Raw genomic sequence first — 14,843 nt, forward strand, 5'->3', positions numbered from 1 at the left:
GAGTCTCATAGTAAACGAAATCTAAAATGTTCAGAATCCATAATAAACCGGTAAATTGAACTAATAATTTAAAATGTTTTCTTCTAATTTTTAAGATTTAATTTAAGAATTAAAAATAAATAAATAAAATTATTTATTAAGATTTAAAATGTATATAAATTATTTTTTATTAACAATATAATTTAGTTTCTGTCTTAATATGATTTTATATCATATTAATTTTTTTTTAATTTGTTTGTGTCAATTAATATTATTGTAGTTTTTAATTAACATAATTATTATGAAATATTTTATTTAAATTTTATATTTATTTGATAGGTTCAGAACTAAATACAATTATATCTTTTAGAATTATAAAATTATGATATTATATATAATTGGATTATTATTTATTAAAACCATTTAACATTAAACTTTGAAAGGGTATCTTGACTAGTTTAATAACGGTTCAATTGCTAAATACAGTTGTTAAAAGTGGTATTAACTCTGTATATTATTAGTACAGAAAATAAAATAAAAATAAAATAAAATGTAATGCCACATAAATACTGCACACCACACCAGCAATCAGTGAACAAAACAAAACAAAACGGTTTAATTCTGTTCAAAAATCAAAACTTACCTGCAAACTCGCTTTCTTCTTCTTCGTCTTCTTCTTCTTCCCTTTCTCTTGAGAATGGAAGACCAAGGTGGTGGTGGTAGCACGAAACAGACGAACAATGCTTACGTGGACACGTCGAAAGCGGAGAGAGCAGTGTGGCTGATGAAGTGCCCTCCTCTCGTCTCTCGCTCCTTCCGCGCCCCTCCCTCCGACCCGTCTCGTCCCGTCGCCAAAGTCGTTGTCTCTATCGACCCTCTCAACTCCAACGACGACGATTCTCCTCCTCAGGTTCTTCTCCTTTCCTCTATCTACAGATAATGAATGTGTGGATGCCATGCCTAATCCACATTGTGTGAGTGCAAATGTTGAGACCTAAAAATCAAGGACTCTGGTCTGGTAGGATCACTTTTCCTTGAATTAGTCCTCCGGATATCTGATTAATTGGAAGGTGGAACGTGAATGGATATTCCTTTTCAGTTGCTTGGATTAACGACAGAGCGTAGAAAATAACTCGCTTTTAATCAGCTGCGTTGTTTCGCTGAAATGATTTTAAAAAAAAATTAGACAGATACGTTTCTGGTTTTGTTCTTCGACTAGGTTTTGAATTGCGGTGGCGGTTTCATCTATTCTTGAAATTACAGACAAATGTGACTGATGCAGCCACAATTACGGTTGCATTGCTGCCTCAGACACTAAAAAAACATTATGTGCAGCCAAAATCATAGTCGCAAGCTGATTTGTTTTAGAACCTTGCTTTCAATCGGATTTGAAGTTTTATTTAATCTTGGTAGTTTGTGTAATGAATCTATGTATTAAAAAGCAATCGAAGTTACTAAGGTGAAACAATAATTGTGATAGAAGAATAGCACGAACAAAAGTTTAATCTGTGAGAAATGTGGCAGATGCAGTCACAGTTTCAGTTGCATTGCGGTTACGGACACTGAAAAACCTTGTCATTGCAGCCAAAATCTTAGTTACAGGTTGATTTATTAAACCTTGGTTTCAATTGGAATTGAAGTTTAATTTAACTTTGGTAATTTGCATGATAAAGATATGTAGTAAAAATCAACAGAATTACTAAGGTGAAAGGCTTTTATACGGAACTTCATCCAAGTTTTGTCCTTTGTCTTTTTGTTTAGGAAAAGGATATGTTTATTATACATGTATTGTGTATCATATGAAAATAGTTACATTTATTGTAGCTATTAGTGACACTTTTCCCTGTGATTTTTGACCTTTTAAATTGATTGTTTAGTTAAAATACTCAGTTTACAATGGAGTTGGCTGGAACTGAAGCTGGACATATACCCAAATGTTATGTTATGGATATGTCTAAAGACTTCATTCCGATGTCTGTGTTTTCAGACACACCACAAGGTAAATAATTTTCATCTTTCGGTGACCATTTGCCTTAAATGTGACTTTGGTGGACAGTGAAGCTCACTGTTATTATATCTCGGTTTGGTGTGAAGTAGCTGTGATTGTTTGAACATTCTGAAATGTATATTACTTTCATATTATCACCTGGTAATTTTTGGTACTTGTCCATATTCCTCTGCCATGATTACCCGTATCATGTAGCTGCTTATTGAAATGAGGGTTCAAAAAAGAAAGAAATGAAGCTGTTCATTATTTTAAAATCTCTAGGTTAAAATGAGTGGAACTCATGTGTTCCTTGAATCATATGTTTGAAACAATCAGAGGAGTTTAAGTTTATGCTGGTATCTATGCTTTTGGTTGTAAAACTTTCAAGAATGTTTTTCTTCAATTGTCTCTTATTATGAGACTGAGAGGTCTCCTTGGTAATGCTTGGCAAGGGGTTATTCTAGGGGGTTTCTTTGTTAAGGTTATTCTAGACAGTATTTGGTTTGATATCTAAAGCATCATAAATCTCCTCTATCAAAGTTAATTTAGCAAAATGTAAATCCAGCTGTTGAAATTTCTGTTGTATTGTAGGAAAGATCTCTGTGGAGGGAAAAATACTGAACAAGTTTGACATGAGGCCCCATAATCAAAACCTTGAACTCTATGGGAAACTCTGCCGTGAAAGGACAAACAAGTATATGGTCAAAAGTAGACAGATTCAGGTTTTCTAATGGCTCTAATTCTCCTTATCCATTGAGTTAGGCAAGCAGTTCCATTATCTTTGACTTCTGCATTCTATTTTCAGGTTATTGACAATGATAGTGGGGCGCACATGAGGCCAATGCCAGGGATGATCAGTTTTTCAACTTCTGGACCCCCTGTAAAATGGCTTATTCTCCTTCCTGTTGCCAATTGTAGTTCTCAATGAATGCATGCTAAGAGAATCCCCTTGTTTTTTTGCATAATGTCACCTCATCATCATTTTATAACATAATGATCAAATCACATCTACCCCCTCCCCTCCTCCGTTTTAGTTGATAATGAAATAAAAATGAGAGAAGTTCCATATATAAAACTACTGGCAAGTGACAAGTGCATTGGCTGTGTAGCTGAGAGATATAGGGTGTTGAAGAGACGGTGTTGAGGACTATTTCTACGGGCTTGTTATGTAGTTCAATATTTTTTATTAATTTATACTTCAGTTGTAACAGAAGTTTGTCTTGGATTAGGAAAAGAAGAAAACGCCTGCTAAAGCAACGGATACAAAGAGAACAAGAAGAGACCGTGGAGAGATGGAAGAGATTGTGTTTAAGCTATTTGAACGGCAGCCTAATTGGAGTTTAAGAAACCTCATACAAGAAACCGACCAACCTGAAGTATGTGCTTTGAGTAGTTTTACTCTTAAAATCTGGCTTTCTTGGACACTTGCACTTTTACAAGCTAAAATCTCAAATCTCTATATGCAAAATGAACTGCAACCGTAAAAGTTTGTTGCTTCTAGTGGCTATGCATATATGGTGAATGCTCAGACTTGTCCGATATAATATTTTATGCAATTGAACTAATCTATACACGATAGGTTGATAAGTTAATATGAGTTGTATACATCATTTTCAGAGAATTTTTTAGATTAAGACTGTACGTCTGTGTCATTTATGTTTTTTTCTTTGAGAAGATGAAGATAACGATGTATATTATACTTTTATTGCTTACTAGGTATGCCTCAACAAGCCCACACACGATTATGATGCAATATACTTTCAAATCGACATTTATTTGTTTGTAGTTATTAATTTAGTAAAACCTGTTTTAACTAATGTGGTGGATTTTCACATTTTTACAGCAATTTCTGAAAGATATACTAAAAGACCTTTGTGTCTACAACAACAAAGGAACTAATCAAGGAACGTATGAACTGAAGCCTGAATACAGAAAATCTGGCGATTAAGCGACCTTCAAATAGGTTTTATGTGTGCTCATCCATTTGTTAACCTCATTCAAATGATATGTAGCTTACTCATTTCAGTTTCTTCATTAAGTTCAAGTTCCAAAATAAAGCAGCATGCATCTTGTTAGAGCCTTTTCTGATCCTTCTGCACGTGTTTTTTTTTGCAGATTTTGCTACATCACAATTTATTTGTGTTCCTAAGTCGAAAAGCAGAACTAGATTAATTTTTGAACGATTTACGGTGTCATTGCAAAATTAACAAAAATTACAATGTGAAATTGCGCCAAAAATGGCAAATGGCACGAGAGGTTGAATTTTGCTGCTTTGAATTTCCTAAACTCTTTCTGAAACATAAACAAGTTTATGCAACTTTGGATGCATGTAAGTTATTGGATGCATTTCTACTACTGCAAAGGTTGTAGATGTTTATAGTCATTAAGTTTACGCTACTTTGGATACATGTAAGTCATTGGATGCATTTCTTCTACTGCTAAAGGTTGTAGATGTTTATAGTCATTATATTGCCTTGTAGGGCTCAGTTTGTGAAGTTTGCCCTTTTCTTCATATTCGAAATATGAGAATGTTTGGAGCAAAACCGTTTTGCAGAAACTTAGGAGAAAAAACTTTTTTGGGGTCTTCATACATGGTCTTTACAGTGTCACGATTATGCAATTTTTGGTCCCTTAATTTTCGATTGCACAATTTTGGTCTCAAATTGTGTTTGGACGAAACAATATTACAATTTCAGGAATTTTAAATGTTTGAATTTAAATTATTTTGATTTAAATTGATTAAATCAATTTTATTTTTTTTCAAATCTCAAATTAGTTTGTACAAGATAATTTAATTTATACTACAAGTAAAACATAAATTAAATGTTTTTGAAAAGTTGAAATTTAACTGTAAATAATTACATTAATGTTCTCGTCGGTTGACTTTGGTCGGTCTTCGAGTTGAGCTCTGTTTTGACCTGTCTTCTCTTGATGCTTTGAAATGTTGCTCCACTGAGACAAAGTGGACTCTATCTGTTGATCACACTTCGACAATCAAGTCAGTGATAACATTCAAACTATAAAATTGTTCAGTCTAAAGTATTTAGAAAACGTACCTTTACCTATGGTCTCAAACTCTTTTTATAGACATTTCTTCAACAATTTTCATCAATGAGAATATAATCTCAACAACAATAATATCATTCAACAATAACAATAATTTGTTTCTCGTGTATCTATTACTTTCGGGTACAAACATTCTCAATCGTTTTTACTTGCATTTAATAATATCCTTCAACTGATTCGATTATTCCTTATGTTATTTTTAATTATCTTTTCCACGTAGTCTTACTAAAAAAATCAGGGTTGAACTCGTATCGAACTACCTGACCCATACCTAGCCTAGACCAAGTTAGGCATGACTCATACAATCGAGCTGACCGCACCTAAGTACTTGGGTCGAGGTCCCGAGCACTTCTAGCCAATACACAAGCCTCCTAGGCTCGAGCAAAGCTAGACTAGTGCCCCCGGGAGAGGCTTGCTTACCCTTTTCCAATCATCTTACAAGAACTTTAAAGGTCGGTTTGTCAAAATCCGAGCCTCATCAGGGGATCCATCCTTACTGGATGGATTCCCTTTATACTGGTCTCCCAACTCGCGATTCCAAAGTGCTTGGCACCTGTAAGACCTTTCCCCAAAAGAGAAAGGCATATGCGAATTTTTGGAGGGTCTTAAGGTTGTCTTCGACCCATCAACACTTATGAATAAGGAATACCTCCCTGGCGCTCTCAAAGCCTACAATGGAATTTCCCCTTTCTCGCCTTTGAAAAGAAAATTTGCTTCACGTCCTAATAATTTGTTTGTTTTGCAGGTAAGATGCTCTCTGGTATTAGCAAAACTGAGATGGCTGAGCGCATCAGAAAGATGAGGGCGGCTGCAAGCATGAGCAAAGACTCATTATCGCAAAAGAGGAAAGTCTCGGTCAAGGTTACCCAGGTCCAATATGATCAGGATGAGCAAACCAACTCGGGCCTTGTCTTCAGGAGGAAAAGGCGAGAGATATCGAGCACTCCAACTTGGACGGCCGAGCTTCCCACCAGGAGATCGTCACTATCCAAGAGTACGAGGCTGAAAGTTCGCAGGGGAAGAGCTTATGGCACCCCGACTTCGATGTCCCAGCTCATGGTAGGCCTTTCTTCCTACCTAACGAAGATAAGGCTAAGCTAACAGCTCATGACGAAGATCACCTTCGTCATGATACCTTGAAGCTACTTGGCCAAGCGTTCATCTTGGCTTGCGTGGTTGACGTCAAGGCGCAAGATCGAAAGGCGCTTGAAGACCAAAAGACCAAGGAGATCATGGAGCTCTGCGAAGGAATGGAACATCTTCATGCAGAGGTTAACTGATTGAGCAGCCTGCACCAAGAAGCTGAGCGGCTTCGAGCTTAGAAGACTCAAGAGGCGTTGAGCCTAACTGAAGAGAAGAGCAAGCTTTTGGGCGAGATTGAAGGCCTGAAGAAAGAGATGGAACTCAAAGAGGAAAACTCTGCCAAAGTCATCGATTCTCTTAAATAAGATGCTACCCAGTCTTTCCTTGCTGATTTCGAAGCCGCTCTAAACCAAGCAGTGATAGTCCAACCCACTATGGATCTCTCCGAGCTAAACCCGAGCAAGATCGTGGTCAACGACAAACTAGTGGGAGATTAACTTTAAGTTTTATGGACTGTAATATTTGTTCACCTACCGTACTTATCTAATACTTTGAACCTTTACTTATATTGATTTAGCGCTTTTAAACTTTTTGATGCATATTGTCTTTTGGATTTCTAAAGAGTTTATTTTCATTTCCACAAATGCATGTACCAATGTTTTGCCAACTTACTTAACCCATTCTTTTCATCATAACACAATTAATATAACAGTTTTTTGCTAACTTAAGTGTGGAAAGTAATAACTTATTTCTCTTGATAGAAAGTCTAACCTTTACCAAACAATGCATTTGTGGTTAGGACAACCTTTCACTTTAACTTGACAAACATCCTTTTTCCATCTGGGCATTCATTACATGACTTTATTTCGCCAGTTGGGTAAAGGGTATGACACCTTGAGTTCTTTGGATTATTCCAAACTCGGGCATGGTCGAGCCACCATGGCCTCCGTGTTTGCAGCATGAATATTGCATCTATTGCATGATGTCTTACTTCACAAAGCACTTACTCAGATAGTTGCACCTGCTCCGAGCTCGGTCGTCTTAACATGCACTATCTCAAATGATTCCTCTATTTAAATAATACCTATCGCAGGGCGCTTATACCTGAATAGTCGTACTTACACCGAGCTAAGTTGTCTTACCATACGCCAAATCAAATAATTCTAATTTATTCAACTTGTAGGGCACCTATACTCGGGTACTTATGCCGAGCTAGGTCGTCTTACCACGCATCATATCAAGTAATTCATCAAATCTATTCAACTTGTAGGGCGCCTATACTCGGGTAGTCGTACTTACATTGAGCTAGGTCATCTTATCATGCATCAAATAAAGTAATTCATAAAAAAAATCATCTCACATGGCACTTATACTCAGGTAGTCGTGCTTTCACTGAGCTAAGTCGTCTTACCATGTACTTTATCACATAAATTCATCTTCATAGGGCGCCTATACTCGAGTGACTTTATTCATTCCGAGCTAGGTCGTCTTACCGTGTGCCAAAACAAATAATTCATCATACTGATTCATCACACAGGGCGTCCATGCTCGGGTAACCATGCTTACACCGAGCTAGGTCGTCTTACCGTGCACCATCTACGCTACTCAATTCAAGCTAACTTATTTCATACACTATCTTCCAATAACAAATTTTTTACTAGATAACCTCGTTAAAAAACCCTTTTTGGGGTAAAAGAGAATCACCTCAAAAAGCATAATTGTTCAAAGGAAAAGAATAAAAATTCAAATGTCTTAACTGAAATAAAACTTGAGGTTTGTTGCGTTCCACGTTCGTGGGATGGCTCCTCCCCCCAGGGTTTCCAGCTTATATGCGTCCTTTCCTAGTACCTCGACCACGTGGAACGGGTCAGTCCACTTTGGAGAAAACTTGCTCTCAATCTGGTAAGGGTGGGCCTTCCGCATTACCAAGTCGGAAACCTTGACCTGTTGAGGCTTCATTTTAGTCTTGTGCCTTAATTCCACCCTTCTCTTCAAAGCTTTCGAGTTTATACGGGCATGCACGTACCTCGTCCAGCAAATCCAGATTCACCTTTCTTCCTTCATTGGATTCTTCAGCGACAAAACCTTGAAACCTTGGAGAACTCTCTTGTATTTCAATTGGTATCATGGCATCTAACCCATATACCAAACTGAATGGCGTCTCCTTCGTAGTTAATTGCGGGGTGCTGTAATAAGACCATAAAATTCTCAAAATTTTGTTTGACCAATTCCCCTTTGCCTTCTCCAAACACTTTTTCAATCCTCTCAGAAGGACCCTGTTTGCCGACTCGGCCTGCCCTTTTGTTTGTAGGTGCTCTATCGAAGCGAATACTTGCTTCATTCCAAGCTCTGTGCACAGTTTTCCCAATTGTTGACTAGCAAATTGGGTTCCATTATGAGATACTAAATGTCTCAGAATCCTGAAGCGACACACAATATTCTTCCATACAAAATGCTGGACTCTGTGAGTAGTTATCTGCACAAACGACTCAACTTCAATCCACTTAGTAAAGTACTTAATGGCGACAATGAGGTACTTCATTTGATGTATGGCCAGAGCGAAAAGGCCCCAAAATATATATTCCCCATGTATGGAAAAAGCAGGGGTTGTAGATCAATCGCAGTTCCTCGGTTGGTCCATGGTGCCAGTCAGCGTGCCTTTGACATTGCTCACACTGTTGGACGTGTTTCCCACAATCTTCCTTCATCGTCGGCCAATAGTACCCTACTCGAATGATTTTCAATGAGAGAGCTCGTCCACCAATGTGGCTGCCGCAAACACTCTCATGAAGCTTGGACATGATCCGAGTGCAATGGTCCTCACTCACACAAGTGAGGAGTGGGTGAGTATAACCGTAATGAAATAGGTTCCCATATATGAAGGTGTACTTTCCCGAGTTTCTCTTGACAATTTTGGCCTCTTTGAGCCCATAAGGGAGTAATCCATGAACGAGGTACCACTTATAAGGTATCAACAAGGTCTCCTCAATTCTGACCTGCATGACCTCATTATGTTCATCTTCAAAAGATTTGTAGATAGTTATCCTCGGGACCTTCAGCGTTTCCTGGACCATCGAGCGATGTTTTCTCCCTTGCTCCGAGCTGACTTGCAAATCTCCAGGTGATCCACCCTTGACAACTCTTTTGTAGTTGTCCTGGGCGACTTCAAGGTCTCTTGGATTACCGACCTCTGCCTACCTCCCTTATTCGAGCTAGCCAATTTGGATAGTAAGTCTGCTCGATAATTTTATTCCCTGGGTACATGAACAAGGTCGAATGCAGAGAAAGTCGCTCTTAAGATTCTTACATACCTGAGATATGAGGCTAGCTACTGGTCCTTGGCCTGATATTCGCCTATGACTTTCCCAGTGACGAGCAATGAGTCACTCTTCACCAACAAGCTTTGAGCTCCTAATTCCTTGGCCAACAACATCCCCGCTATCAAGGCCTCATACTCAGCTTGATTGTTGCTCGCCTTAAATGCAAACTTGAGGGTTTGTTCGATCAAGAGCCCATTTGGTCCTTCCAGAATGACCCTGTCTCCGCTTCCATGCTGGTTGAAGGATCCATCAACAGAAAGGACCCATTGAGAACCGTTAGGGTTAGGTTGGGAATCATCGGATGTAAGTTCTACCATAAAATCTGCATATACTTGGCCTTTGATGGGCCCTCGTGGTTCATACTATATGTCGAACTCAAACAACTCGACCACCCAACGTACCATCCGACCTGCGATGTTGGGCTTCTGAAGCACATTACGAATGGGCAGGTAAGTCATTATGATCACGGTAAAGCTTTGAAAATAATGTCGCAACCGTCGAGCTGTGAACACCACAGTCATAGAAGCTTTCTCAGTAGCTTGATATCGAGTCTCTAGTCTCTGCAACACTTTCCTCATGAAATATATCGGCTTTTGAATTTTCTCCTGATTTTTCAAAATGACCGAGCTAATAGGCCGATCTTTTACTGAGAAATATAGTTGAATGGGAACTCCCAGAATTGGCTTACCAAGGACTGGGGGACTAGCCAAATACTCATTGAGCTTGATGAAAGCCCTCTCACATTCATCGAAACACACGAAATGGTTATTCTTCTTGAGACATTGAAAATAAGGATACCCCTTATCTCCACTGGCTGACAAAAAACGAGACAGGGCGGCCATGCGCCCGGTCAGGTGTTGCACCTCTTTCACATTGGTTGAACTCCTCATCTTTATAACTGTTGCACATTTATTCGGGTTCGCCTCTATTCCTCTCTTGATTAACAAAAATCCAAGAAACTTCCCTTCTTCAACACCAAACACACATTTTTCAGGGTTTAACTTCAGATTGTACCTTGCCATGTGGTGAATAGCTCCTCTAGGTCGGCAACATGTTGATTTTCCTTCTCCGAGGTGACAACCATCTCATCCACATATTCCGGGACGTTACGCCCGATAGGTCGCGCCAGCATTTTTCAGACCAAAGGGCATGACCTTGTAGTAGTAACTGGCGACCTCAGCCATAAAAGTTGTCTTGCACTCGTCCTTCGGATGCATACGAATTTGGTTATACCCTGAAAATGCATCCAGAAAACTTAACAGTCGACATCCTGAGGCGTTATCCACCAAGGAATCTATGCTCGGTAGAGGTAAGAATCCTTGGGGCAGGCCTTATTCAGGTCAGTGATGTCAACACACATCTTCCACTTTCCATTTTCCTTTTTCACCAACACAACATTCACCAACCAGTCAGGGTATTGGATTTTCTTGATGTGGCCAGCTGCCACGAGTTTCCTAGTCTCTTCTCGGATGATGAGACATTTTTCTTCATTGAACTTTCTTCTTCTCTTGACCATGGGCTTGACCTTTTCAACCATGGTAAGCTGATGGCACAAAAAGTTGATCTATTCCAGGCATGTCTGTGGACGACCATGCGAAAACGTTCATGTTCATCGAGAAAACATTGGCTATTCTATCTTCTAACTCTTTGTCCAGCGAGGTATCGATCTTGAATTTCTTCCCCTTTATCTCCCTCTCCTGAACCTCTCCAGCAGTTCCAAGTCATCTTTCATCTCTGCCTCTGCTATCCACCCTGGCTCTCCGGGCTGGATAGTAACTAAGTAAGTTCCCCTACGATTTTTCAAACGGCTCTTGTAACACTTCTGTGTTGTCCTCTAATTGGCCTTTATAGTGATTATCCCTCCTTCCGATGAGGACAACTTCATTTTCATGTGGGCAGTTGAGGCTACTACACCTAACATAGTAATTCTAATATAATATTTAGCGAGGTTGAAACTTTGACAAAATAATAAAGTGGAAAGATAACAATACTACATAAGTTTTTGGGATTGAAATAACTTTATGAATCTCTTTTGTTCATGTTACATATAAATGTTATGTTTATCCAAGTTCAATGTCCCTTATGGCTAAACCAAGTCAATTCATTGCATCAAAGTTATCTAGAACCATAAACTATCATAATAACTTACTTTTGCATTAAGATGGAACAATTAAAGCCAAATACTCAACTCCATTCCTTGCAGTTAACATATATGGTTGATTTGATAAGGTTCACTTAGATACATGAAATTACCTTCTGACTTCATTCATGTTCCATAGGCATCAATGGTCATTGCTCACAATCAAGCATTGAGTATAGTATTAAACCAATGGAACTTAAATTTCAAATAAAAACATGAATTCATAAATAACAATAACTCTAGAAATATCACATTGCTTTCCAATCCCAAAAGGATAAGTTTAGCAACTCATGGTAAATCTTACAATGAAGCACAAAAATGAGAAGCTAAGAAAAACAAACATGGATCCTTGAATGTTGTAGTTCAGCTCAGGCTCAAATCTTCCACCTTAAGATTTGTCTCTGTTTCAACCTTTGGGATTTGGTCTTTATAACTTAATGTATACGTATTTGCCTCTGTTTGAGTTTCATTGCTTTGAGCCCCCTAATGAGGTGCCAGGACCTTTCTATTTATAGAGTTTAGCGAGGAGCTTAAGCAAATTCAACTTCCTCTTAACGCAGGGCCAATCCGTATAGCTAATTGGCTTTCTTCATTCTAAAGAAACCTTTATATATTCAAGATCCTTTTTGGGCTTCAACAAATTCAAAGATTCTTGGTTTTACAGAGATTCACTTCAAGCTATGCGTAGCAGAATCCTTTCTTGACTATGAAGTCTTTTTAGACTTAGGATTGGCTTCAAGGCAAGCCTAAGCAAATATCAAACCTCCTTCCTTTAGTTCAGATTAACTTCAAGCCATTTCTAAGCAAATTTGAGTATTCTTCATTATTAAAGAGTCTTTTCAATCAGCCCATTGGATTTCACTCTCAACCTTCTAAACTCAATAAATTTGTGATCCATCTATAAATTTGGAGGTTTTTCAATGCTTATTCTATGTTCCTTTTTTATCCATATGTTTGTTTGCTATTTTCCTTCATTTTCTGCAATATTCTTCATATTCTTTTTCTTTTCTTCTTCTTTTGAGTCAAGTTCTTCTTTGTGGGGAATTGCATACCTTTTAGACGATTTTTCCATGTTTTCTACTCTTTATGCATACCTAATTTATCAAGGTGCCAGAACAATCAAGCTTGAAATAGAACTTTGTCTTCTTAGTAAAGCTTGAATGCATAAACCAAAAATTGAACTCACTGCCAATGACACATTGTTGATACATTATGAGTGCATTAGTCTGTATGTTCCTTTTATGAAACATCACTTGAAGCATCATTTGAAGCTCAAACAAGTCAATATGATGATTCCATTCTTCAAAATCTTTACTCTTCTCTTGAGGGACAGGATCTCGAATAAAGCTCAAATGAAATATGCGTGTGATTGAAGGTGATTTTCATTTTTATTTCATGACAAGTGAACTGAGTTAACTGTAGCATAACTCATAAGAGGGGTTTTCGTATCCACATGGACTTAAGATAACCAAGATAGAAATATTATTTTTTTCTTATTGGATAATACATTGAGCCTTCTAAGATGTTGAACCAAAGTTGTTGGTGAAGACCGAATTTCTTCTTGGAGGATTACCGAGGTTTATCACCGGTACCGAGTGGAAGTCCACCTGCATAAGAATTTTTTAAGTGTTTGTAGTGGTTACTTGTTATTCATAATTGGTATTGAATTTATTGCATTGTTAATTGCTCAAACAATCATAAATTTTGATAAAGTAGGATTGAGCCACATAAAAAATGAAAGTTACTCGAAATTAGGCAATGAACCACATGATCAATAGTCAAAGGGGATTGGGTTCACCAAAATTCCAAAAATTCACCCTTTACTATGATTTTTTTATTTATTTATTTAGTAATTTTTAGGTGTTTTTGAGTATTTATGGCTTTTAGTTTACCTACACTTGTAAAAAAATTCCACAATTATATTTGTTGCTCTCTTGTATTAATTAGACATTTATCAAACCATTACATTTTCAAAATTTAACTATGTTAACAATATGTCCCATGCATGGGAAGAAACATTCCAATCAGTATATGATACAGGAGTGCCTCCACCTAATAATTTAAAAATTTGTTGTAAAGTTGCTGGAATTAACATAGGCAAAGTGTATGGGCTTGGATCTGAGTTAAACAAAGAAATTGGGAAATCCTATCATGATTGTACTTGGATTTTATGTTTTTAATGTTATTTTATTATTTTCATTGAATATATATATATATATATATATATATGTCTGTGTGTGATCAGTTAGAAGACCGATATAATTTGTTCGGATGTATAACCGACCTTGCAAAATCTAGCTCGACATTTTTTCGATGAAAAGGTGAATTCGTAGTCTTTGGTTATTTTCTATAATTAATCCAATATTTCAGGGATTCTTGTTTTGTTCGTTATATGAAATGTTACTTGGCAAATATACTTGAAATGTGATGTCGTGGGTATTTTTAATGGATTTTATCCCTGATGAATGAGTGATTTCGATTTTGTTGTTATATAAATCTGTTGTTATATGATTCCCCAAAAAGAGGGATGAGCGGAAGATGTTATAAAAAGGGGATGACCCTCAACGAGTAAGCAAGTATTATTTTATGCAATACATATGCTCTCACTGACTTGATCGTTAGAGTATTTTCCACAGGTGGACGTCCTCTCATCTCATTGTGACCTGCAGACATTCAAAAAGATGTAGACCAAAGGGATCACCGTGGTCAGAAAACATAGGGAACATGAGACAAGGAGTTTAGACACAAGATGGAGACGATGCACCCACCCTGGAATGGATAGTGGAGACAATGCAAGCTCTTCAGTATGATAATGAAGAGACGAAGAAGCAAGTTGAGGAATTCCGTTAAGAACGGGATCGTCTACGTGAGGAAGCCCGAACCAATCATGAATGACTTCAGGGAGAGGTAGATTCTTTCAGAAAATTGATGAAAGACACCGTTCAGATAAACGAAAAGCTACAAAAAGCAATGAAGAACTGTAGAGAACCATGCATAGGCAAGTAAGGAGAGACGTATGGATTCATTCCCCATATATGTCATGAAAGAATAATCCTCAACCGTTTTTGTAAGCAATCATGGAGGAACCAATTCCACCACATTTTATTACACCAAAGGTCACTTCTTTTTCTAGTGCGGAAGATCCTAAGAGTCATCTGAAAGCCTTCCGAGCTCAAATGATAATTACTGGTAGGTCGAATGTCGAACGTTGTAAAATGTTCATGGGCGCATTCACTAAGTCAATCCTTCAATGGTTTAGTGGAGTCCC

The 14,843-nt window shown here is 37.7% G+C and overlaps 1 protein-coding gene across 4 annotated transcripts; it reads left to right on the forward strand.

Annotated features, from left to right (window-relative positions):
• Positions 1–570: 570 nt before the first annotated feature.
• LOC137837300 (uncharacterized) lies at positions 571–4,461 on the forward strand. 4 transcript variants are annotated; one of them, XM_068646268.2, is made up of 7 exons: positions 571–889; positions 1,870–1,978; positions 2,558–2,688; positions 2,772–2,846; positions 3,196–3,342; positions 3,810–3,929; positions 4,082–4,461. In XM_068646268.2, the coding sequence occupies exons 1-6, from the start codon at positions 677–679 to the stop codon at positions 3,912–3,914; spliced, it is 780 nt and encodes a 259-aa protein (XP_068502369.1). In that variant the 5' UTR covers positions 571–676; the 3' UTR covers positions 3,915–3,929; positions 4,082–4,461. The 4 variants fall into 4 exon arrangements, with proteins under 4 accessions (XP_068502369.1, XP_090157979.1, XP_090157981.1 ...); XM_090301853.1 differs by having other exon boundaries at positions 573–889; positions 1,857–1,978; XM_090301855.1 differs by having other exon boundaries at positions 573–889; positions 1,857–1,978; positions 2,563–2,688.
• Positions 4,462–14,843: the final 10,382 nt, after the last annotated feature.

The sequence above is a fragment of the Phaseolus vulgaris genome, chromosome 4 (genome assembly GCF_051622355.1).
Source record: "Phaseolus vulgaris cultivar YP4 chromosome 4, ASM5162235v1, whole genome shotgun sequence".
NCBI classification, from domain to species: Eukaryota; Viridiplantae; Streptophyta; class Magnoliopsida; order Fabales; family Fabaceae; genus Phaseolus; species Phaseolus vulgaris.

What these genes read in the sequence shown, in the direction of transcription:
- LOC137837300 (XM_068646268.2), top strand. Translation starts at nt 677, where the DNA reads ATGGAAGACCAAGGTGGTGGTGGTAGCACGAAACAGACGAACAATGCT. An exon ending in GTTTTCAGACACACCACAAG is followed by an intron (nt 1,979 to 2,557) that starts GTAAATAATTTT and finishes GTTGTATTGTAG; the next exon opens with GAAAGATCTCTGTGGAGGGA. An exon ending in TCAAAAGTAGACAGATTCAG is followed by an intron (nt 2,689 to 2,771) that starts GTTTTCTAATGG and finishes TTCTATTTTCAG; the next exon opens with GTTATTGACAATGATAGTGG.